The sequence below is a fragment of the Puma concolor genome, chromosome C1 (genome assembly GCF_028749965.1).
Source record: "Puma concolor isolate L17-30 chromosome C1, mPumCon1.1.hap2, whole genome shotgun sequence".
Classification (NCBI taxonomy): Eukaryota; Metazoa; Chordata; class Mammalia; order Carnivora; family Felidae; genus Puma; species Puma concolor.
The window spans coordinates 13,738,505-13,764,659 of NC_141674.1; the positions used below are offsets into that span (position 1 = coordinate 13,738,505).

Sequence of the window (26,155 nt, forward strand, 5' to 3'; positions counted from 1 at the left end):
GAGGAATCTGCACCCCAAATCGTAAACCACCATGAGGTTTCTGGGGCACCATTTCCAACCTCTTTGAGGCTTGCTACACCTTCAACACCTCCTCCAGGGAGCCTTTCCTGACTTCCCCAGGGTGAGTCACTATGTCCATTGGAGGTTTCCAGTCCTGGCACATGCCCTCTTCATGGCATCCGTGAGCTGTCGCTCCCCTGCCTCTCTCATCAGACTCGCTCTCCCAGGAGAAGGGGAAGGACTTACATTGCCCTGAAAATGCTTAGTACGTGCTGGCCTCGTCACTGTCCTCCCACCTAGGGTCCTCATGCCCGCGTCACCGACGCGCAAACAGAGGTCCAGGTGCAAAGCCCGGTCCATCTGATTTCCAAGGCTGAGCAGCTTCTCAGCGCTAAGAGTGTCTTACCACCAGCTCGGTGAACCCCACTCTCCACCACGCCCTCCAGCACACCCCAGATTACCATCCCAGGGTCAGGTGCACAGATGTGGGTTCGCGGGGTCTCAGTCACGGACTTGGAAGAGAGCTGCTCAGCCAGGGTATTTGCTTTGCCTGTTTACTCACCTCCGGGGCCCCAGAGCTCAGGTGGACAAAGGCATTAGCATTCCACCTCCAGTGGCCAAGACCCATCTGCCTGCAACCTCGCCATCCCCCCCGCCCGACAACCCGCTGGGGCCAGCATGTGACCAGCAAAAGAGGCACCGGCTTTGGAGTCAGATCGAAATGGGTTCAAAGCCCAACATGACCAGCCATGTGCTTCCGGGCAAATGATTTCCTGCCCCTGAGCCTCCCTCTTTGGACATCGTGACACGGGGATCATAGAGGACCCTCCTCGGGGGCTGCTCTGGTCTGTGAAAGAGGTGATAAGGTGCAGGCTCTGCACAAACGGAGGCTCTCCTTCCCTGCCCTGTCCTGCTGCCACTAACTAGCTCTGAGGTCTCTCTGGGCCTCGGTTTCTTCATCTGTAAAATGGTCTCCGCTTCTTCTGGCTCTGCTGCCCTATGGAAAGCACGGGGAGAAGGCTGGCTGCAGTTTGCCATCAGGCCCCCAGGCACTGACGGCAGAGGCCTCACACTTTCCTTCCCCGGACCGGGATGTTGGGAAGGGCAGGGTTTTGCCTCTGGGCAAAGCACTTAACCTGCGCCCCAGATTCCCCACCTTTAAGGCGGGTGCCAATGGAAGCATTAGCTTACACTCAAGTGTATCGCGTCCGTGTGTGTTAAGCACTTAGCGCGCAGCCCAGCGCCTAGTAAACACTCAACTGACGGAAGCTCTGATTAGCCGGTCCCGCCACGGAGAACGGGTGGCTCAGCTTGGGGTGACAGTCCGCTAAGTGAACTGGCCAGGGCCCCGGACACCACACCAGACAGGACGCACCTGGCTGCCAACCCAAAGCCCTGCTATCCGTGCCTGGTAACGCACGGAGCCATCGAACAAAGACACGGGAGGACCTCTCATCTCCCTGGTGTCCAACCCAGCAGCACATCCCAGCACCCGGCACAAGACTGGGCACGAGGACGCCCCAGGGAATGAGAGTCGAGTGTCTCTGGGTCACCGAGCTCAGCAGCCTCCCGGCATCCACTGCAGCCCAGCTCAGTCTGGCTGTCAGCTTGGATTCCGTCTTCTCTCCCCCGCGACAGTTTCAACAAACATTTCCCAAGTGCGCACTCGGGAGCCACGTGGCAGGCAGTGGCAAAGAAGTGGATGAAGAATGTCCCCCTCCCATTGAGAGAGGGAGGCCAGTCCCGGAGCTCTCTCCAAGCGGCACCTCTGGCTTCTTGACCCTCAAGTCCTCAATCCCTCAACCCATAAGGCAGGAAGGTCTGGAAGCGGGGACGGAAGGAGCTGCTGATCCTGGGCTCTCAGGGCCACGAGGCATCTTTGCTCTGTCCACAAATGGACGGGAGCTGTCCCTGCCCGTCTGCACCCAGGGGCAGCGGGGAGGAAACCGAGAATCCATCACCACCCTGAAAACAGCAGTTGCTTCCAGAGAGAGAACCAGGTGGCTGGGGGACAGGGGTGGGAGGGAGGCTTGTCACTCTGTTTCCTGCTGTTTCTTTTTTTTTAAGTCAATAGTAAGATACAAATATAAAATTTACCATCATAATCATTTTTTAACTTTTTTAATGTTTACTTATTCTTTGAGAGAGAGCAAGAGAGAGAGGCGGGGGGAGAGAGAGAGAGAGAGAGAGAGAGAGAGAGAGAGAGAGAATCCCAAGCAGGCTCCATGCTTTCAGCGCAGAACCCGATGCAAGGCTTAAACTCACAAACCGTGAGATCATGACCTGAGCCGAAACCAAGACTCGTATGCTCAACTGACTGAGCCACCCAGGCGCCCCCTTCCGCCATAACCATCTTTAAGTGTACCTCTCAGTGGCATTGAGCACGTTCACACTATCGTGCACCCATCACCACTGTCCATCACTGGAACCTTTCACCATGCAAAACAGAAACTCCGCACCCATCAAATACTAACTCCCCATGCCCTCCTCCCCCAGCCCCTGGTGCCCACCTTGCTACTTTCTGTCTCTATGAAATGGACTAGTCTAGGGATCTCACATAAGTGGAACCCTACAGTATTTACCCTTTTGTGACTGGCTTATTTCACTAATTATTAAACATAATGTCCTGGAGGCTCCCCCGTGTTGTAGCCTGTGTGAGAGTTTCCTCTCTTGCATCTTTTTAAATTTTGAATGATGTGATGTGTCAGTTAGCCAAAAAATCAAAACCACTCAGACTTTTAAGAGACAAAAATACCTGCTCGCTTTCCCTTTGTTTTACGCTGCATGCTTATTTCACAAGGATTACACAAGAAATCAGGCAAGTGAAACAAAACCATTAAAACCCCACCCAATCCCCCCTCCCCGAGAGAATCACCTTCACGCTGGCTACACATCCTTCCCAGTGCTTCCTTATGAGAGCGTATCTTTTAAAAGCGAAAATGGCGGGGCGCCTGGGTGGCTCAGTCGGTTAAGCATCTGACCTCAGCTCGGGTCACGATCTCACAGTCTGTGAGTTCAAGCCCCGCATTGGGCTCTGTGCTGACAGCTCGGAACCTGGAACCTGTTTCAGATTCTGTGTCTCCCTCTCTCTCTGCCCCTCCCCTGCTCACACTCTGTCTCTCTCTGTCTCAAAAATAAATAAAACAGTAAACAAATTTAAAAAAATAAAAATAAAAAAATAAATAAAAGCGAAAATGGAATGAGACTGTCTGCGGTGTTCAAGCGTGCTTTTTCCACTTAATGTACGGCAAGCATCCTTCTGGGCGGGTCACACGGCAGGTGGCCGTGGCACCACTGATCTCACGGGTCCCGCACTGTCATTCCCAAGTCCTACCAATCTAAACAACACTGCAAAGAACATCCTGATACACACACATATTTGCATATCTGTCCAGTTGTCCCAGCAGAGTGAGTGGCTGGGTCAAGGGTGCAGAAGAGGCTTTAGTGCCCCTCTGAAGTGCTGTGTGTGACAAGGCCATACTCCTGCGGGGTTCAGCAGCTGCTGGAGCCTGAACGGCTGCTCAAGGAGCCCAGGAAGAGCAGGGTCCCGGGGTCCTCACCCTAGTTCCCGCAGCAACACTGTTTTGTGCCTCTGTTTTCCCACCGATCAAAAGGCTGGTGGAAGAAGACCCCGCCATGAATACCGCCCTTCCTCACCCTCACTGGGGTGGCACCCCGCCCTCCCCAGGGAGCAAAGTGTTGGGAGATCGGGCTCATCTGAGCAGTGGGCCCGACACCTCTCTTCCAAAAGCGTGGAGGTTGATGAACCCTGGAGCAGGTGGCTCGCGCTAGCCTGGGGCAAGATAAAACAGCATCCCCCGTGGCGCCCCCACCCCAGGTGTGCCGAGCTGCCTCACACCTCCAATGCATGTGCTGCACATTCTGTCTAGAAGGATCTGTTCTACACGTCCCCCCCCCCCCCCCCCCCAGGGTCATACCTCTCTCTCCTCCTCATCTTATACCAACTTCAGGACCTAATTTATCTGCCTCCTCCTCCTCCCCCAGGAAGCCTTCCCTGTCAAGGTCTAGTGCCCCACTTCTGTACTCCAAAGGCTCCACTCACTTACTACTGAGGTTATCTGTTCCCCGGCCGGTCTCCCTACTGAACTCAACTCTTGCAAGGCCAGGCCCACCACCCCTGGCTCCCGGCTGCAACTCCGGAGCCCAGCACGGAGCCTGGAACACAGCAGGCACCAGATACATGTTTCCTGGAGAACAGTTGCCTCAAGCGTCACCTTCAGGGCCTTTCCTAGGACATCCAAGCCGGAGTCAGGGCAGCCCTGATTCACTGTGCGACCTTGGGCATGACCTCCCGGCCTGCCCCTCCCCATCAGCCTCGGTTTCCCCAACCTCCACACTCCCTGCCAGCTCTGTTACTCTCCTCCAGTCATCCTCTTCTGTTACCTGGTCACCCAGGCCCGCCTCCCATGGGATTGATGACGGGAAGGTGAGTTCACAGCCCTCCATCCCCAGGGCTTTGTCTCTCTGCTCAGGCCTGGCCAAGCCCCCAGAGACGCTCCCCCCATCCCATCCCCAACATCACGCGCTCTTAGCAGCTCTCAGACCCCGGGGCTCTCGCTGTCGCTCAACTCCAGAAGCCAGCAGGGGGTTTGGGCACCCAGGCCAAAAAGCAGGAGGCCCGGCAGGGTGGGGGTGTGGGGTGGGGTCTGTGCCCAGGAGGCTGGGGAGGCCCCACCCAGAGATATGTTTACAGCTTTGAGGGAAAACAGCAACTCCCAAGGCTATTTTGGAAACCTAATGTGCACTTTGGGTCTCCCGTTGTTTATTCCAAGTGACTGTGCTGCCCGGCAGGTAAATGCAAGGCACTGTGGGTCCGCAGCTCAGTGTAACCTCCCCATCAAAGCCACATCATTCACTGGGAGCACTTATGCACCCAAGCAGGCGTGGGCTCCCTGCCTCGGATTCCAAGTTTCCCTTAACATCTGCAGCCTGCACAAATAAGGGATCAAAGCCAAGGGGAGCCCGCCGGGAAGGAGGGGGCACACAGCCCACCCCGGATTTAAACCAAGGCCCTGCAGCCTTGAGCAAGTCCCCTCCCTAGGCCTTGGTCTCCTCATCTGTGAAATGGGGGCGAATGACCCCCACCTGGGTTATATGAGGGCAGGCAAACACAGCAGGCTCCGTGTGTGGAAAAAAGAAAATCTCAGAACACAGGATCCCAGGATGTCCGAAGGGGATGCGCAGGAGCCCGGGCCGTTTGTCAGTGGGAAGGCTGAAGCTCAGAGAGGTGATGTGACATGCCCAAGGTCACACAGCCAGGCAGCAGCAGAGCAGGGACTGGAACTCAGAGCCCATGTGCTTCCCGCCGCACCACGGTAAGGGGAGGAGGACATTCCTGAGCAAATCACTGGGGAGGAAGGAGGGAAGGGTGACAAGGACCCAGGAAGCTAATTACACGCGGGGCTTGTGTAACTGAGAATGGGCCGGGGCAGGCACTGCCCGAGTGTGCAGCATCCTAATCCCCACAACTGGCCGGGAAGGCTCCAAGCATGGCCGGACAGGTGATTAGTCGGCGACTGTCTGCGCCAAGAGAGGGATTAGTGACTCAACACAGCTCAAGGGGACAGACTCACTGCTTAATACCAGCCTCCTGCCATCATGCGGGCCCAGCCAGTGAGGAAGGCACCGGGACACCCAAAACACACACACACACACACACACACACACACACACACACAGTATCCCACCCACCCATCCTTGGTGCTGGGGCACCACTCTCAGAGGACAGAGAACCTGCTGCGACAGGAAGGCTTCCAGCAGAGACCTAACTGGAGCCTCGAGATTCCTCATCCCCATTCTGCTGACAGGGAAGCTGAGGCTCACAGAGAGGAGGCGACTTATCCAGCGTCACAAAATCACAACAGCCAACGCCGTGAAGTGGTATCTGTGATGAGCACTGTTAACTCCTTCAATCCTCACAACTGGCTTAGGAGGTAGATGCCATCATGACACCCGTTTTACAGATGAGGAAACTGAGGCCCAGGGAAGGGTGGCAACTTGCGCAAGGTCACAGAGTTCGAAAGTGGCAGAGCCGGGACTTGAATCCAGGCTGTCTGGCCTCAGAGCCCAAGTTCATGAACCCGGCTCACCTGCCTCTGCTCCCCTGATGGTGTGACCGATGCTGGATTAGAACACAGTCTCTCACATCCCAAAGCCTTGGCTCCTTTCTCTGTGCCAGCTGGCCTCATAAGAGGAGGAAGAGGGGTCAGGAAGCGTGCACGTCAGCCTCCAGGGCTCAGAATGGACCCTGAGTCGCAACGCCTCCAAACCCCAAGAGCAAAGCACTAAGGCTCCCCCGCTGACCTGCCACACTGAGCCCAGCGTGGCCCTGGCTGTGTGGCCCCTGAAGTGAGGTTCCTGTAGGCCCGGCCCAGCCTCCAATGGGCAGGGAGTCTTTTAAAACCCAGAGATCGTCCCAAGGGGGCCCCCAAGCACTGCCCGGATCCTGCCACGGAACCAGCACGGTGTCTCTTCTCAGGCTCAAGCCCCGCTGGGGCCTCTCTTCTCCCTGAGACGTGGCCCCTCCGCCACACAACCCCCGGCCCGGATTGAGCAAGAAGCCAGAAAAGGAGATGGTCCAAGACAGACAGACAAGCAGGAGCAGCCCGGGGGAAGGGATGAAGCCACTCACACAGCTCCCTCGTCCCTTACCTCAAAGTACTTTGTCATCAGACAGACAGACTCAGCCACTTCCCAAGCTGGTGACCTAGTAAAAATGACTTCACCTCTTTCTGAGCCTCAGTTTCCTCATCCGTGAAATGGGGCAGCAACAGTTCCTACCTCCTGGGTTGTGGGGATTGTACAAGATTAGGAACACTAAGCGTCATCTTAGCGGGGGGGGACCCGCTTCCAGTTGCTGGGGGTGGCTTCAGGTCCAGGGTCCTGGGCTTGGCTGAGTCATGCCATTCTTCCCTGCAGGGGGTTTGTCCTCTGGGCTCCCCCTTCCCCACCCTGGGATCCAGAGTCTCCCAAGTGCCCGGCACATAGTAGGCCCTCAACTGGTATTCACTGGATAAATCTGCTTGTGAGCGGCCGCCCTGAGGCACAGCCGCGAGAAGGCCTGGGTACAAGTCCCGGCTGCCTGCACTGAGTCACTGCATGACCCTGGGCCTGTCCTAGCACCTCTCTGGACCCATCTGCAAGAGGAAGCTCTGACCACCCCCGGGAGCTCAGGATCTCCCTCCTCTTGCCTCTGGGAAACCCCAGGGCAGCCTGCCCAGTGGTAGGCCCTTTCCCAACAGGCCCGGCTTCCTGGGGACAGACAGCCGAGTGCACGCCCACCCCTGCAAGCCCACAAAGGCAGCAGGCGGCCTCCTCCTGGTGACTTTGCTTTGGGACAGATGGAACACGGTGGTGTGGCTTCTGTCAAGCCAGATGGCCTGGTTGGCCTCGGGGGCCAGGACACCAGCTGGGTGTCCAGCCCCAGCAGGCAGAACTGCTTAACCCCTTCCTGCCCCAGCCACAGGAGTTGGCGTCCCCTTGGAAACTTCTGTATATTCAGGCTTCCTGCCCTTGGAGATAAGTGGCCTCCCCCAGAGCCAAAAGGGAGTCCGGGAGGCAGCAGGGTGAGAGGGAGCCTTGGGGCAGGTAGGAGTGGAGGAGGTGAGGCCGCTGGGCTCCGAGGGCAGGCCTGGATCGCCAGGAATGTGCCATCCCAGAGGACAAGCAGGGGAGGGACTGATTCCTGGCTGGGGAGCCCCGTGGAGCCGGCTTCTTTGCTTCCAGGACACCCATGTGGGGCTAGAAGGCCACCAGCTACCTTTATCGGGCTGGAAAACCCACTTCCCGGCCGAAACCTCAGAATCAGCACGGCCCTGTGAACGAGGAGACCCAACTCCACCAGGCTGGCTGAATGGCCATAGTCATGTTGCTCAACCTCTGTGGGCCTCAGTTTCCCCATCAGGAAAGATGGGGCCAGGGTGACCCCGGGTTCCAAGTCTACTTCCAGCTCAGAGGGTTCCATGACTCCAGGAGAAGGCATGTGCCTCCCTCCCAGGAACTGGTGGGGACCCAAAGGGACTGGCCAGATCCTTTCCACACAAACAGCATGCCCTAACAAGCACGCAGGAGTCAAGGGGAACTTTAGAAGGGAAGAGGGTGAGCTTAGGGGCTCAGAGGGGAGTGGAGCCGTCTTCCCCAGGCGGTTGTTGCCCACCCATTCCCCTACTCCATGGAAGGCTACACAAGATGATGCAGCCTATGGGATTATGGCTAGAGGCCAGGAAGCATTTTCCGATGAAAAGAGCTAGAAAGCACTTCCAGGGGAAGGCTCTGGAATGACCTTCCCAGGCAATAAGGTCTCTAAGCAGGATTTGCAAAGGTCCTAACCTCAAGGTGGAAGGAGGAACAGATAACCTCTGGAGACCCCTGGGGACAGCAAGCTGGTGTCTACAAGAAGTAAAGCAGGGCCTCAGGGTCTCTGCACACGGGTGCCCAGCCAACCTGGTGTTCCAGACAGGGCATCGTCTCAGGGCCGAGCATGGCCAGGCTCAGCTCCAGCTTAGGACCTGCACACTGGTCCAGCAGGCATCTCCGGGTGTCTCTCAGGACAGAGGCTGCAGAGGACTCCAGAGAAGCCCAAGAACACATCAAAATAGGCGAAGAGGCAAGGGCTGGGTGAGAGGGCTGCCAGCCAGAAGTGGAGTCTTAGCGTGGCCGAGAGGCGAGAACGTGGGGCCGGGGTCCACACACCTGGCTGTGAGACCTAGCTCTGCCACCGAGTTGCTGTGCCACCTGGGGCAAGTCACTGCCCCTCTCTGATGTGTGTTGAGGGAGAAGCTAAACATCTGTCAGGACTCTTGCAGCTCTGATTTAAGAGTCATTTGGCAAGCTCAACTAGGAACAAGAGTCTGCCTGTGTGGTCCATGCAGCATCATCACCAGGGCCCAGGCTCAGGGCCTGAGTATAGGGGCCCTGAAAACAGATGGATGGATGGATGGATGGATGGATGGATGGATGGATGGAAATGGTGGGTAGATGGATGGATGGGTGGATGGGTGGATGGATGGATGGATGGATGGATGGATGGATGGGTGGATGGAAATGGTGGGTGGATGGATAGATGGGTGGATGGATAGATGGATGGATGGATGGATGGATGGATGGATGGGTGGATGGATGGATGGAAATGGTGGGCGGATGGATAGATGGGTGGATGGATGGATGGATGGATGGATGGATGGATGGGTGGATGGGTGGATGGAAATGGTGGATGGATGGATGGATGGATGGGTGGATGGAAATGGTGGGTGGATGGATGGATGGATGGATGGATGGATGGATGGGTGGATGGAAATGGTGGGTGGATGGATAGATGGGTGGATGGATGGATGGATGGATGGATGGGTGGGTGGATGGATGGCTGGATAGAAATGGTGGGTGGATGGATAGATGGGTAGATGGATGGATGGATGGGTGGATGGAAATGGTGGGTGGATGGATAGATGGGTGGATGGATGGATGGATGGATGGATGGATGGATGGATGAATGGATGAAGGACGGAAGGATGGATGGATGGATAGATGGAAATGGTGGGTGGATGGACAGATGGATGGATGGATGGATGGAAATAGTGGGTGGATGGATAGATGGGTGGATGGATGGATGGATGGATGGATGGATGGATGGATGGAAATAGTGGGTGGATGGATAGATGGGTGGATGGATGGATGGATGGAAATGGTGGGTGGATGGATAGATGGATGGGCAGATGGATGGATGGATGGATGATCAAGTGGAATCATTCCTGAAAAAGAGGAACAGAAGGTCCTAGACGTCCGCGGGGATGATTCCTTACACTTGCCCACAAGGCCTCCTTGGAATCACATTCCCACAACTATAGACCCTCCAGCACCCAATCGTCTTCTCTATCTTATAGATACGTGTGCACATACCTACCCATGCATACTTAAATATGCAGCACACACTCCCAGCACGGTGGCCCAGCTCTGAATCTTGAGGACAGACGCTCTGGATCCCCAAAGCCATGAGATTTATCTGTTCCAGCCTTCCCCCCAGGTATCTTGGCTTTTGGAAGTGTGCTCTCGAAGCTGGGTTTGAAATGAGACTCAACAGCGGTGGAACCCAGTGGAGGGTGATCTTTTAAGCCGTGGAGACCCCAGTTCACACGCCAGCTCTGCCACTTTCTAGCTATTTCAAGGAGCAGGTCACTTCACCTGCCAAGACTCTGCTTCCTCATCTGTACAATGGGCATGACAGCAGCCACCCTTCAAGAGTGCAGTGATTTCAAGAGAACATGTCCATGAAGTTTAGGACTGCATCGGGTACGAGAGATGCTCTTGGGAAATGGTGAGCTGAGTATTATGGGATAATGAGACCCTGGCTTCCTTCTTGGAGGAGCTGAAGGCGAGCCAAGCCTCCCAGGGCTTCTCTGCCTGGGCCCTGAAATCGTTCCATCTCCTTTCCCACCTTGGGGGGTGGGGGGTGATGTGCCTGGGCTTAAAGCATGCAGAAGGCACAGAGCAGCCTTTGTCCCAGAGACGAAATTCTAAACCAGTTGCCCTGACGTCAACCCTGGAAAAACAATGAGAACGCGGCCTTCGACGTCACCTCTCTGCCCAAGGTCTGGGAACGCACACTACACCCACAAGGCCTCATAGAGGCAAACTGGGGGCTGGACCAGAACCCAGAAGCCATCCTCCCATGGTGTTAGAGAGGCCCAGAAGGAGGAAGAGCTGCCTCCTTCCCCTCCCCCCAAGGGTCAGGGCCAGGAACACGCGGCCCACTGCTCAGCCTGGAACACGGACCCTGTGTGTGTGGCGAACAGTCTTCCAGGAGGGTCCGCCAGACCCAGGTTCAGATCCCAGCTCTGCCCCTGCTTCCTGAGCAGTGAGACCTCAGGCCAGGGATGGGACCTCCTGAGGCTGCCTCCACATCCACACAAGGAGTCTGGGACTTAGAGGGCCCCAGCCCCCAGGCGGCAGGAACAGGGACACACTCCCCCATGCAGCAAGGCCACTAGAAGCCACAGCCTTGAATGCTGGGTCTTGCCCTACCACTGACCCTGCGCTGACAATCTGCTGGGGATGTGACCTCCTCCTTGCTGGTCAGGCAGGCGGCTCTGCTGGGGAAAGGAAGTGCCCTGAACACAAAAGGCCAGCCTGTAGCCGGAAGAGGGAGGGAGTAGGCACTTCTTACTGTATGGGGCCTGGGGGCTGGGGACGCTCAGACAGATGGGACAGAGCAGTAACAGCTGAGGGGTCAGCACCGCGCTGAGCACCTGGCATGCGCTACTCCACCGGACCCTCCTTACGACGCCATGAGCTCAGGATGGCAACCCCATTTTATAGATGAGAGAGTGGAGGCTCCGGGTGGCCTTGCTCAGGGTCAGAGCCCCACCTAAGTGAAAGCCCGTGTATTTATTACATGTTAGGTAGGGCACGGAGAGGAACAACCTATGAGTTGGGGGATGTCCCCTGAACTTGCCAGTAGTCTGCTGAGCTAGAACCTCCGCTGGGCTAAGTCCTGGGGTTTTAAATGTTAGTATTTTCTCCGAAGGCAAGTGGAAAGCCAATCACAACAGAGTATGAAGACTCTCCATAAAAAAATGTACAAATCCCGGGCGCCTGGGTGGCTCAGTCAGTTCAGCGTCTGACTCTTGATTTCGGCTCAGGTCATGATCTCACGGTTTGTTGAGTTCGAGACCTGCGTCAGGCTCTCTGCTGATGGTGCAGAGCCTGCTTGGGATTTTCCCTCTCCCCCTCTCTCTGCCCCTACCCCGCTCGTGCTCTTTCTGTCAAAATAAATAAATAAACTTAAAAAAAAAATAGTACAAATCCAAAAGTACGATTTGTCAGCCACAGCCCCAGACCGGGGATCTCTGTGGGGCTGGGGACCCGCCTTTCAGGTTCACACAACTCCAGCCTTTAAGGTAAAGTTCTCCGAACTTCGCACTCTGGGGCCCACCCCAGAGGAAAGACGATGGGACTGGTCCTCACTGGGTAAGGCTTATCGACAACAATGCCGGGGTGGGGGGGGGGGGCTGTCTCATCATCTCATTTACACAAGAGGAAACTGAGGCACAGAGAAATGACACAGCAGAGCACGCGGTAGAAGACGAGGATGGTCAATGAGGATGGTCAATCAGTTGGCCAACAACCCAAGACTGCTGGCCTGAGGCCAGGGGAGGGCCTTTTGTTACAAGGTGACAAACCCACCAGGACCTCAGAGTCTCTTCTGTAGGCGCAGAGGCTCATCCACGGCACAGGCACCTGGATGCTGGCTGGGGGGCGGGGTTCGGGTTCTGCAGACTCCACTTGAGGCTCTGAGGCCTCTTCACCCTAACAGCAACATCCGCGGCAGTTTTCAAAACCCCTCCTTAAATGGCCGTCAGACCCCAGAAGGATCCCTTAGCTCAGGGTTTCAAAGGAAACCCTACTCTGCTGTGTGACCTCAAGGGAGCTGCTCTGCTTCTCTGGGCCTGAGCTTTCTCATCTGGAAACAGTCATGGGTATGTGAGTGGGGCTGGGGGGGGGGGGGAGAGGAAAACATAAATCACTGAGGGACGAACTCTCAGAAGGTCTTTTTTCAAAAGACACAGAGCACATCTACTCACCCGCAACAACAGGGGAATGATGCTGCCCGGAAGCAGGATCCGGATGCACTGACTGAGCTCGGACAGCCCCTCAAGCCCTCTGGGCCCAGCAGGGGTAAGATGAAGTCACAGGTGTGAGGGAGCAGGGACAGGCAGGGTGGTCAGGCCCGGGAGGTAAGGTGAACAGCCTAGCCTCCAGGCCCCCGCACCCCTACCCATGTCTGATCCTAGGCTCATCTCTGATGGGGGCTGGGGGCCGAGGTCTCCCATGACCAGCATTGACCTCCAAGACCCAACAGCTATCACTCTCGCCAGGGAGCCTCCCCTGCCTCCAACGATGATGTACAAGGGGTGGTACAAAGGGACTGGGGTGGCCGAAGGCAGGGTCCTGACCCCGGGGGCTCCCAGTCTACAGGGTGTAGACCAAGGCTCCCAGACACACGCGTGCACACACAAAGGCTCACAAAGCCCCGGCAGCAGACAAAGAGCCCCCCGCAGCGGGCTGGCATTGGGTGGGCAGAGGGACAGGGAATAGGGCCCCCCTCACAGCCCTGCCCTGCCTCAGATGCGGTGGGGGGGGGAGGGAGGGATGGGAAGGTGAAGAAAAACAGCCATAAGGACTAAAGACCCAAACAAGAACGAGGGAAAGCGGGACAGGAGGGAGGATGAGAGGCAGCAAAATGGAAGAAAGAGAGCCAAGAAGGCCAGGAGGAGGGAGGGAGGGTGAGAAGGGGAAGAAGAGTGAGCAGGCGGGCCAGGCCCGCACGTTGGCATGGCAACCTCACCACCAGGCCTTTGACCAAGCTGTTCCCTCTACCTGAAACACCCTTCCCTTCTCTTCCACTCTTACTGGACCTCCGAGACACAACTCAGGCGACATCTCCTCCGGGAAGCCTTCCTTGACTGGCCCTAACCTGGCTCGGGTGCCTTCCAGAACCCCTGGGTTTCGGGCACTGCAGGGTCCCACCCAGAGCTCCAAGGCTCTCTGGTCCTGTGGTCTGACTTTGCAATAAGCTATTGCAGTCAGCCTCCCCACCCACCGCCCCAACATGGCCTTCTGCCCATTACCACAGGGGCAAAAAGGAGGTGCTGAGAGGCCCTGGGAAGATGTACCGACCCTGCCCTGAGAGGAGCCTGTCTGCCGGGGAATTTCACAAGGTCCACTTAGACCAGCAGTCTTCCCCTCCCCCAAGACGGCAAACAGGCGGCAGCCAGCCAAGTACCGTCTTAAATAACCCAAGTAATAAAAATGGCCAATTAAGAGGGCGGAAGGCAGTGTCTCCACTGCGGGGGCGTCTCTCCATCACGCAGCAGATGAGCGGGGGGCTGTGTGAACCGGGCGCATCCCAAAGTCGGAGCACGCAGGCAGGCCGGCCAGAGTGCACTCAGCAAGCATCTCAGAGAGAGCTCTGAGACAGCCCCCGCCCGGGGCAGCCGAGCGGAGGGGCTCCTGCCCAGGCCAGGGTCCAACTGCCCTCCGACCCCCACCCCTGCCCCTTTCCCCAGGACCCCCAGCCTCATTTAACAACAACGACGGCGGCTGCCAGCGTCTGAACACCACCATCCCACTGGCTTTCCCTGCCACCCACGCACAGGACTGTCCCCACTTCTCAGAGGAGCAAAGGACTCTCTCAAGTTCACATGGCTGATAAGCAGCAGAAACTCTCCCACTTCCTCTCCTCCCAGCTTCCAAGTGCCACACAAGCGCCCTTCCCCGAGCTATCTCGTTTTGTGGGCTTCTGTCCAACATCAACATCACGGGCCCGTCTCGGGGATCCAGTGGGGGCGTGAATGCAAAGGCAAGGGAAGGATGGGACATCTCCTGGGGCCTCGAGGAGCCCCAGGCTGCCTGGGAAGCTGGGGAGGAAACGGCAGAGTGTGTAGGCAGGACCCAGGCTTCTAATCATCCCCCCACGCCCCCAGGGCGAACACTCAACAGTTTATAAAGTGTTTCCGCAGACATCACTTCATTTAACCTTCCAAACGGCCCAGGGAGGTCAGAGGTAATGTCCCCATTTCACAGGAGTGACAACTGAGGCTCAGAGCATGGAAGCTACTTGCAGTGGGCACATGTCCCTTCGTGGAGACAGCATAGAAGGTTGAATCTGGAGCCTGACTTCCTGAGTTGACATCCTGGCTTCCCACCTGCTAGCTGTGTCTGGGCTCAGGTCCCTCAACATCTCTGCAGCTCAGTTCCATCTCTAAAACGGGGCTAATGACAGCACCTAATGCATAGGGTTAGGATGAGGTCAAGTGAATCAAAGGTTTGTAAATCGCTTTGAATGCAGCTTGACGAAGAGTAAATGGTAGATAAATATTTGTTTAATTAATGAATTAATATTGATTGTGCCCTTACTATGCACAGGTACTATCTGAGCGGGTGCGTGTCAGGTGGCATCGTCACATTTGTCTGTGTCCCCAGACTCTGAGATCCCGAGGGCAGGGGCTACGTCTGCTTCCCCCCAGTGCCCAGCACGGGGCCTGGCGCACAGTGGGTGCCCACCCACGGTCAGGAGAACAAAACCTCAGCTTCTCAGACATCCACACCCAGCGGGCTCATCTTCCCCAAACGAGGCACGGAGTGACTGTCACAAGTTCCCTGTACCCAGGCAAAGTTTATGGAACCAACCGAAAGCAAAAGTTAGGGAGACCCAAGCCCAGGGCGGAGGCCCGTTTCCCTGCAGTCACCAGAGTGCCGGCTGCTCTCTCCTGCTTGTCACCGAGTGACGAGAAACCCTGGCCCCTGCCCTGGGAGGGTGTAGGTGCCGGGTACGATCAAAGGAGCGTTAGCTTCTTCTCTGAGAACCACATCCAGCCCCTGGCTTTGCTGTGTGGCTTAGAGTGAGTTACTCTTGTGCCCTGAGCCTGGGTTTCCCTCTGCAGAGATGGCACAAGATTTAAATCAGAGCAGGGGAAAGTGTCAGACAGGTGATAATCCATGCCCCCTGACCCCCCCGCTCCTCCCCCTGCCAGGCCCACCGGCTCCACTGTGCCAGCCTCTGTGGCTGACCAGTAACGGCTCCCTGCCCGGAGTCCAGTCCCCGACCAGGATCACCTCCAAAGAGCAGGGGGGCTAGGCCGCCCTCGACGGTGGCCCGGGAGGCTCATCTGCCTGCCACTGCTGGTGACTCACTGGCTTCTTGAGAAATAACTACCGTCAAGTGAGAGCGGGAAGACTTCCCAGTACAGCAGGCGCTTCTGTTCTGCCACCCGTGGTGGCAATATTGTGACAGGCGCTGGGGAGACCCCACGCCTCAGCCTGCCTCCTCACCCTGGACCAGCCTTCCCCAGGGCGGCAGGAACCTGGCCAGCCCGTCTGCCCCGAGGAAGAACGCTGAACTCGGGGTCTAGAGATGCAGACCGGACTTGCCGCATGATCGGGGGCAGACTGCTTCACCTGTCAGAACCTCTCACCTGCCAAATGGGCGTAATTAATTCTCAGCTCTTGGGGCTGTCTAGTAATGAACTCTCACTTATTTAAAGAAGCCATCACAGGGGCACCTGGGTGGCTCTGTTGCTTAAGCATCCGACTCTCGGTTTTGGCTCAGGTCATGATCCTGGGGTCGTGGGATTGAGCCCCGCGTGGGGCTCTGTGCTGAGCATGGAGTCTGCTTAGGATTCTCTCTCTCTCCCTCTGTCCCTCTCCCCCACTCGCTCTTTCTCCAAAATGAAATTTTTGTTTGAATTTTAAAAAATAAAGACCTCATTACAGAGCCTAGCACATAGTAGTTGCTCAATTAGTGGAGGCTATTAAGTCATTATGGCTTATTTTTTAAATCTCTTTCAGAACGTTCTACACTCTGTATTTCGGTTGATTTTTACAGCAACCCTGGAAAGCAGGACTCATGAGAAAACTCCATTTTATGGAGTGACAAACTGAGGTGCCAAAGATTAAACGGTGTGCGGATCCGAAACCACTCCAACAAAGTTACAGAGAGACCAGGATTGGCAGTGCCCTGGGCCAGCCCATCCTCCCACCGTCCCCCTTCCCCGGTGGACAACCGGAACCTCGGATCACAGCACAGCCAAGCCGGGACCACGACCCGGACTCCATGGGGCTCCGGCCGCCCCCTTGCCACCCGCCAGGGGACTCGGCCAGGCCACGGCCCCTTGAGGGAACCAGAGGCCTTCACCAGGTTTACTGCTGGGTGGCAACTACCCTCTCTTGTACCAAGAACTAGGGCGAGAAACCACATCCTGCCCAGGAAGCCGAATGCCCCATGCCCCCTGAAGGTGGGCGGGCACAGCTCTGGCGGGCAGGCGGCAGCCTCACCAATCCTCACCAGCCTCCCGTCTGGCCCGCGCAACCCGCAATGCCCAGAGGTTACATGACACCCAGAGGCCGCTGGCGGAGACGCTGACCGCCCTCCCCCCAGCCTCCGGCCTGGCTCTTGACTTCGGCCCACAAAGCCGGCACCACTCACTTCTCAGGGCACCCACGTTTCTGCCCCGTGAAATCCTGCCGTGGAACTCTTACAGAACTTCACTTAGACAGCGCTGGAGCTGCGTGAGCCCATTCACCCTGCCCACAACCTCGGCATAGCGATGAGGAGAAAGACCCAGAGAGGCAAAGTGACTAGGCCGATGTCACTCAGCTTTCAACCCCTGCGCCAGGAGCCCAGCATCTAGCACCGGGTGATGGGTGCCATTCAAATATGGTCCAACTGACGCGTGGGGCCGGGAGCGCGGGTCTCCCGACTCCAAACCAGCCCCTTCCCTCCACGAGCCGCGAGACCCCAGATATATAGTCTGTGGCGGCCACCGGCGTCATCTGGGCCTTGTGTCCCCTGGCCGCACCGGGGGCCTATCACCAACAGCGGCCAGGCGCAGGGCCCTCCCTCACCGCAAAATGCTTGCTCAGCATGGACTCTGGCCAGGCCCGGGTTGGGCTCGGCCAGTACACAGACCTGGAACCGGCCCCCACAAGCTTCCAGTCTGTGGGGGAGCAGACATCCCAGGCAATTGTGATTCAGGGTATGGGGTGCCGTGATGGGAGAGGTCGTGGGCACTCAGGAACACCTGATAGAAGAAAGTCAAGGAAAACCAATGCATCCCGGTCCTGAGCCGAGGAGACGACAGCGCCTCCTCCCCTGTCCCAGGCCTTCAGCCATCCATGACATGGGAAACAAGCAGAACACCAGCCGGGCTTCGCTTCCCCGATGTGATCAAAAGCCAGGACTCCAACTGCAAAGTCCACAGCCTCCGGTATTGTGGACACATGGCACCGTTTAAATCAATGCCCCTAGAAGTCAACGCATCTCCTTGCGGCAAAGAGCAGGTTCAGATTCTGGGTCTACCCTTCTGTGTCCTTCAAATGCCGACACGTGTGCGGATGCGGGCCAAGAGCCTACAGAGACTGAGAGCCTGTGAGTCCGTGCGCGTGTGTGTGTGTGTGTGTGTGTGTGTGTGTGTGTGTATGCGTGTGTGCACTGGGGCGGGGGAGGGGGGCAGGGGCCTCGCATCCGGTGGCCGAGGCAAAAGCCCCGCCCCACATTCCTCAGGGAAGGAATCTTCAGCGTCAGCTGTCTCCAGGCTTCCTGCTTCCCTTTCTTTTCTGGGACCTCATTCCCCTCCCTCTGGCTTGAGGCTCTGAAAATCCCTCCCAAATGTGTTCCCAAAGAGAATGCCGGCACAGCCAAGAGACTCTAGGATACCCAGAAGCTGGATGGAGGGGGCTTGTGTGTTTCTTTCAATGAAGGTTAGAAGAAAGGGCGGGGGGTGGGAGGGGGGTGGCCAGAGATTTCCGGAGGCACAAATCAACCGCTAAGAGTAGGAAGAACACCCTCCTTAGATGCTGGACAAAGAAGTGGCCCTTTTTCCCTCCTCCCCCAACACCATGTCTGGCGCCTTCCACGGGACAGAGAGCTGCGACGCGTCCTGAAATGGGTGTGCTGGGCGGTCCAGCATTGTGCCGGGAAAGCCCTGTGAAATGAAGGGAACAGACATTGCGGGAGGTCAGAGAGGGGACCAACCCGGAACCTACCGAGCCCCAGGTGCCTTGTCACCGGGGCTCATTTATTCCTCCCCGATTCCTAGGGGAGCAACATTACTCCCCCTCTTTCACAGAAAGCGGTGGCTCAGGCAGCTCAGAGAGGTTAAGCAATTGCCCACAGTCACACAGAAAGTGGCAGAGCTGGGATTTCAACCTTCTTTCCACCATCCCAGGCTGCCTCCCGGAAAAACCAGAAATAAAGGATCGGTGGCAGCTTCAGAAATAACAGAAATAACAGAAGCTTCAGAAATAACAGAAGTGGCAGGGAACGAAACCTTCCAACCAGCTTTCCGGGGCAGTCTTCTGGCTTTGGGGCACTCAAGGGCCAGCAAACACCTGCTCAAGGGCCTTCCAGGGCGTGATGGGAAAAGGCAGGGGACACTCCAGCTGGCTCACCCACCAGCCCTGCTTGGAGCCCTTCATTCAGGCCCCCAGCCCAGCCCCTTCCGGCTCATGATCAGAAATAGCTGTGACAAAAGTCCCTCCCATCCCTGAAAGTAGCTTTTTAAAAAATGCCTAACGGCAGACACAGAAAGGTGGAGAGAACTCTCCCAACACCCAACCACGGGCAGATGATGTGGGCATCACCTCAGCGTGGTGGGGAAAGCTTTGGACAGCAGGCTTCCCAACTCAGCTTTGTGGGTCAGCTCCCTCTGGGCCTCAGTTTCCCCACCTCAAAAATGAAAGTAACTCAGCTGAATCAGCAATTTCTCTTTTTTGTTTTTTCTAAGCCGTAGAGCCCTGTTTTCCAATTGAATCCTCCTCAGAAGATCAATATGACAGTCACGGAAATGGAGCATCTGTGGTTGATGAAAGCCAAACCCCAGGTGCTCGGCACCCCTGCTCACTGTCCCCAGAATTGCCCCAAGGCTCCGGGGATCCAGAGGGCCCATGTGGGAACCATCAGGATCCAATGATCATCATTGTGGTCCCTTCCTGACTCTCAAGGGAAGCTCCGATCACCCAAACACCAGGTTAAAACAAACCAAGCCCCTCATGCTGACTTGAGTCAGAGGCACAGACACTTAGCGACCTGCAGCAGGGAGGGAAGGAAACCAGACAGTTCCAAACCACACTGGGCCTGGGGCAGGAGAGGGGGAGGCCCAGACTGCCATCCCATGAGGCAGGAAGGGCCCTGACCCGGACCCCTTGGAGTCACAGACCAGAGTGTAGAGTGAATTAGAAGGGAAACCCCCTCCTGTAAAGGTGGAGGGCCTAAGGCTCAGAGAGGGCGGCGATTGGCCCGAGGTCACACAGCACCTAGTAGCGGAGCCAGACCTGGAATCTGGGTCTCCTGGACGTGATGCAGAAAAACCCCCACGTGTTTAAAGTTCAGATAGATTCAGCAGGAATGTCCAGGGAAAAGCCCCCAGCTTGCAAACTCAGAACAGGATATTTTGGTGGCACTGGGTGGTGACAGGGCAGAGATGTTTGTTTTGGTTTCCAAATCAATGCTTGACAACCTTGTTGGCGTTACAGTTTCGGCAACCACATTTCACGGTGAAGAGCTCAGAGCTGGTTGGACCAAAGGGAAACCAAAAGCCGTAGCGAACAGGCCAGGGGCCGTGGTTTGGGTTGCGTGTTTCCAAAGCATGGCTCCTATACCACCGATGGCACATGAGATGATCTGAGGCGGTTCACAAGTGACTCTTTGTGTTTAAAGTCTACCGACTACAGAGGTGAGCGAATAAATAAAATGTGGTCTGTCCGCACAGTAGAACGTTATTCGCCAATCTAAAGGAAGGTACTCCTGGAATTTGCTACAACACGGATGTACCTCAAAAGCACTAAGTGAAAGAAGCCAGACACAAAAGACAATCTATGGTATGATTCCATTTCTATGAAGTGTCCAGAAGAGGCAAATCTATAGAAACAGAAAGCAGATCTGTGTTGCCTGGGCTGGGTGGGAATGGCGATTAACTACAAATGGTCATGAAGGATCTTTTGGGGGGGGGGGGATGCAAGTATTCTAAAACTGGACGGTGGTGATGGTTGCACAACTCTATGGATTTACTTTAAAAAAAAAAAGAATCACTGAATTGTGCGCTTAAAATGAGAGGATTTTAGGATATGCAAATTCCACCGCAGTAAATCTGTGAAAGGATATTTTACACCAGGAATAATGTGGTGGTAGGTGGCTATGGCCGCACATCCCAGACGGGGACCCCAAAGGCCCCCAGCTTAGACAACACAGAGCTGCACATCCCAGGCTGCCCTCTGGGGAAGCAAGTGGGGGGTGTCCAAGGCTGTGAGTTCCTCTGGGGGGGGGGGGGGGGACCAGAGGAAACCCGGGAACCTTTCCTTTCCTGGCACAGGTGCCGTCCAGTGCTCACGGCTTGGGGCTCCATGCTAGACATCCCGAAAGGATGTAAAGGCTTCAGTGGCCAACAGTGCAAGCAAACCCCGTGGTCCCATCCCTCAGACTGTGCCTTCTCTCATGGACAGGGGCCCAGAAGTGGGCCAGGAGTTCCAATGCAAGATTATATTTTGTCAAGACCTTCTGAGATCATCTAGCCCGGTGGTTTTTTAATTTTTTTTTTTTAAGTTTATTTATTTTGAGAGAGAGAGATAGAGAGAGAGCAGAGGTAAGGGCAAAGAGAGAGGGAGAGAGAGAGAGAGAGAGTGAGAATCCCAAGCAGCCTGTGCAGCACAGAGCCTCAACTGAGACGGGGCTCAGTCTCAAGAACCATGAGATCATGACCATGACCAATGCAGAGTCGGATGCCTAAGAGCCACCCAGGCACCCCTAACTTTTTTTTTTAAGTGGTTCAGATGTCTGCCCTCCTCCCAAGAGAAAATTCTTATGAGAAGCCCAAATACAGAAACAGGTAAAAACAGAATGCTACTTGTATACATTTATATTGTAAGTTCAAATATAGATATTTCAAATATAACCATTCTAAATTCAATCAGTGAAGTTGACAAGGCTATTTTGATTCATTAACACTTAGAATGGGGACTACAGATGACAGCACCACTTTCCATTTAATTCTGTTTCCAGTTTTGGCTGCAGAGTTTCACGAAAATCCTGACTCACACAGATAAGTAGCTACAAATGGGAATGGTTTTTAGCGGTTTGCTCTGCAATGTCAGAGTACTCTTCAGACAAATAGAGAAGGCAGGAGGGTGGCTCTAACTTGAGGCCAACTACTAATACGTTAGTGTGTCAGTGGACTTCAAGGAGTTAACGTGAACTTAAAATGTGAGCACATGTTGGGGCGCCTGGGTGGCTCAGTGGGTTAAGCACCCGACTTCGGCTCAGGTCATGATCTCACTGTTTGTGACTTCAGGCCCCGCGTTGGGCTCTGGGCTGGCAGCTCGGAACCTGGAGCCTGCATCAGATTGTGTGTCTCCCTCTCTCTCTGCCCCTCCTCCCCCCCTCAAAAATAAATAAATGTCAAAAAAATTTTTTTTCAAGTGAGCACATGTTTATAACCATACTTAACATTTTAATATAATTTAAAATATTAAGTCTCATGTAATATTCAAGGACCCCCACCCCAACAGCATCTCTAAAGAAGCATGAGGCTTCGGAGAGCATGGTTCTAACCCACTCACCCCTCACTTTACAGATAGGGAAGCTGAGTCCCACAGAAGGGAGTATACTTGCTTTGGAAAAATCCAAAAACTTGAGCCCCGAATCAACTTCAGAAAAGATGCGCCTCCCCGGTTCACAAAAAAAAAAAAAAAATGGAGGAAGGGAAGGTGCTCGTGCAGCCCAGAGGGTGGGAGGAAGGCACCCACACTCCACCTGCCTCAGCAGTGGCCATCTCATTCCAGGCCAACGCCAGAGGCTGACATCACACCCCACGCCCTGGGTGCAACTTGAACAGAGCATTGCTCAACGCCAACCTATCTCCCTTTGAGATTGGGCACGGTTTTTCCATCCCCTTAGTCGCCCGGTCCAAAAAAGCACACACAATAAAACAAACACGGCACAAGCCTGGGGCATGACGACACAATCAACAGTGGCAGACAGAAGGGCCCAGCCCTCCGTGTTTCACCATCGAGAGCAAGTGCCTGTTCCCCTACCCCACCCCGGCGAAGCTGCCCACAGAGGCAGAGGTAGCCTTCCCATGGCCATGGCGGGCCACCAGGCCATTCTCAAGTCCTCAAGAGAAGACCAGCCCGGGAGAGGAGCTCGTTCCCCCAACGGGGTGTAAGACCTCCCACTGAGGGTCAGGCCCTGCCTGAGACAGACCTGAGACTTGGGCCTCTGCTCCACGCTGGCCTGACACAGTCTCTCGTCTTTAACATCAACGGATTACTTCTCCCCTTCTGCAACCCTGGGTAGATTTTATTACGCCAGTCTCTCTAAATGAGCAAAGAGGCTTCCAAATGGTTCAACAATCTCCCTGGCCGGTGATGGAGCCGGCATTTGAATCCAGCCCAGTGGAGGAAAAGGAAGGAGACCCACACCTAGCTCCCTGGGCAGACCTGTGTGCTCATGCGAGCCCCAGGACTCAAGGAGTAGAAGGAAAGATCCTTCTCGCAACATGCTCCAAACAGAGGCTCCCAATGCGGAGAGCTGCCCATGCCGGGGACAGCAGAGGGCCCTGCCCCCACCCAGGCCCGAGAAGCTACAGACAGACCCCTCTCCTCTTATTGGAAAGCTGAGCCATCAGTCCTGTAGGCCAGGCTGCAGGCAAGCAGGAAGCAGTGTCAGTGTCCCAGCTGGGGAATCGGGACTGGGCAGGAATGTGCAGGCTGGTCCTGCAGGCAGTGTGCCCCCCCACACTAGCCAGAGATGGTGGTCTGGGTCCATTCAATGTCTAGTTTTCAGCCCAAGGTCCTCGCCTCCTTTGGGCCTTTAGGGCTGAGTCTGTTGGGGCTCAGTAAGCCAGGACAGTAGTGGGGTGGGGAGAAGAGGGATGAAGAGAGCATTTTTAAAAGCTGGTGGCCAGTCTGATGTAGGCCCCGCCACCTGGACCTTGCAGAGCCAGAGCAAAATGGCAGACTCTGGCCCTAGTGGGTAGGGACAAATCTACCCATTTTCAAACATATGGTCTCATTTAATTCAAGGAACAAAAAACCAGTAGTTTGGTTGAGTTTTTTCTTTTCACCCGCGGAGGGAGAGGAGCCCACCCCCTACAGCCTTGGAAAATACCTAGAGCAGCAGACAAACTAGCCAAAAGTCTTTCCATTCACTAGTCGTTCAAATCCTGGTTTCACCACTATCAGCCAAGTCACCCTAGGCAAGTCACTTGCATCCCTGTGCCTCAGTTTCCTCACTTACAAATCGGGGATAAGAATGCCTTACGCTCTGCGTTGGCCTGAGGATTAAATGAGATCACCTAAAACACCAGTGGTTATTATGTCACCTAGAAAGCAACCTGCCTCGACCAATGACAGCGCCGAGGTGTCCCCTATGGTAGTCAGCGCCAGCCCCCATTCTTGGAACTAGATAACTGAGTTTTCCAAGCGCGTGTAGGGCGCCAGGCAAACACAGCTCCCAGCCCACCTGCTAGGACCAGCTGGCAGCCCCCGGCCCCTCCCCAACGCACGCATTCCGCGGCCTTCGGGACCTGGACGCCCCCTCCCCGGGAGCTGCGCGGGGGAAGGGCAGTCTGCACTCACCTCCGCTTGTACTCGTCGCGCTCGCGCTTCACCTTGGCCAGCACGTTGTAGAGCGCGCGTATCTCCGGCGTGATGGTGTCGATCTGCACGCCCACGCCGTCGGGGTGCACCCACGACACGCCGGGGCCCTGCACCGTCTCCACGCCGCCGCCGCCCGTGCGCCGCACCTGCGTGTAGCTCCAGATGGTCCCGGGCAGGCGGCCGTAGTGCTGCGGGTGCGAGCCGCCGCCGGGGGGCAGGCCGCCCAGGGCCACGGCGTTGGCGTTGGCGCCGGCCGCCGCGCCGCTGCCGCTGCCGAGCCCGGCGCCGGCTGCGGGCGGCCGCAGAAGCTCGGGCCCGGTCTGCACGGCCTGCTCGCGGGAGAAGGTCTTGTAGCGCAGCCGCCGCTCGCGCTCGCTCTGCTGCTGTTCCAGCTGCTTCTCCAGCAGCCGGTTGCGCCGCTCCAGCTCGTGCACCTTGGCCAGGAAGCAGCGGAAGCGCACGTTGAGCCCCTTCAGGAGGTGGATGTTGGAGCCCAAGTCGTCCCGCAGCGCCGCCGTCACAGGCGACGGCCCCGGCCCGGCCCCGCCGCCGCCGCCGCCCCCGCCGGGGCAGCTCCCGCCGCCGCCGCCCGGCGGGCAGCCGAAGGCCAAGGCCATCTCCCCGAACAGCAACGAGTTCACCATGCGCCGGCTGCGCGGCTCAGGGCCCCGGGCCCGCGGCTCCAGATGCGGCTCCAGCTCCGGGCAGGGCTCCCGGCGCGGCCGGGCCAGGGCGGGCGCGGGCTCCAGCGCGGCCGGCCGGGCGGTTCCAGATGCGCGCCAGATGCGGCCTCCGCAGCGACGGCGGCCGGACCGCCCCCCGGATGTGGGCGCCGAGGCGAGGGACTGGACTCGGAGCCGCGGTGGAGGCCGCGAAGGCTGCGTGAGGTGGCGAGGGTCGCGGGTCCCAGCTCCGCGGCTGTCAGAGTCGGTGTGGAGGCTCCGCGGCAGCGGCGCGCAGAGGACTCTCGGCCGGCACTGCCCCTCTGCGGCGGGCCCCGCCCACTGCAGACATAGGCCCCGCCCCTGCCCTCGCCCCGCCCACCCCGCCTCCCTCTGCGGCGCTCCCCGAGACCGAGGCCCCGCCCCCGAGGCCCGCAGCGCCGGGCCCCGCCCAGGAGGCTGTGGCTCCGCCCACCCCCGCTCTAGGCTGCTTTCTGGGCTGGGTGGACCTGCTGTCTGCAGCTCTGGCTCCGCCTGGCTCCCGGCTGGACCACGCCCTCTCCCGCGCCGAGTCCCGCCGCCCGGCCCGGCTCCGATTCTTTGCCTGGGGACACGGACCGCAGAGCTGCACCAGGCCCGCGGTTAGCTGGAACCGCCGCAGAGCCAGCCCGGCCCCTTAAAGGGGCCGGCAGCCGGCGCAGCGCACGTTTCCCTGTTAGAGCGCCCCTGCCCCCACATCCTCTCACAAGGAGGCTCCGCTCCGGCTCCCTACTCGGATTCCCCCGGCCCCAAATTCCCACGGGGTGTCCCGGAAGGGCTGGGGAACCATAGGGTACGAAGGTGCATCCGCCCCCCACCCCCACTCCAACTTGGGGCGGCCTAGATCGACCTTCCCAGGATAAGGCAGCGCTTCCGCTGGCACGTACCCCACGCGGTGGACCAGGGCGGGCTTCTGCACCGCTTGCCCCCGCCTATGGGCACGAGTTCGTCGTCCCAAGATCGACCTGGGCACTGGCGAGCTGCTGGTCCCCGGGTTCACTGAGGAGCCCAGCCGAGTGGGGGACGGCGGAGGTGGGGGGGGGAGACTGAGCGAAGACCCTCCCGGAAAATGACATCCGAAAGCTCAGCCTTGGGCTGCTGCTGTTTCCGGCCCTGAACGAGACCACCTTTCCACCTCTGCACACTCGCGCGCAGAGATGCAGGGCGCCCCACGCCTGGGGTGCATTTCATCCAACTGTTTAGGGGGCAGCAAGGGGGTGGAACCAGTGTGAAGGGCGGAGCCAACCCGAGAATTCAATTCATTCAGTCTTTTCTACCACCCTAAAGAA

At 57.0% G+C, this 26,155-nt stretch overlaps 1 protein-coding gene across 2 annotated transcripts in view; it reads right to left on the reverse strand.

The window, feature by feature from the left end:
• The window catches only part of IFFO2 (intermediate filament family orphan 2), a 50,639-nt gene extending 25,494 nt beyond the window's left edge, over positions 1 to 25,145 (reverse strand). The window contains exon 1 of one of the 2 annotated variants that reach the window (XM_086715840.1): positions 24,145 to 25,145. In XM_086715840.1, the coding sequence (XP_086571966.1) occupies positions 24,145 to 24,809 (665 nt within the window). In that variant the 5' untranslated portion in view covers positions 24,810 to 25,145. The remainder of the gene's footprint in view (positions 1 to 24,144) is intronic. The other variant, XM_086715839.1, reaches the window with a different exon arrangement.
• Between the last annotated feature and the right edge of the window lie 1,010 nt (positions 25,146 to 26,155).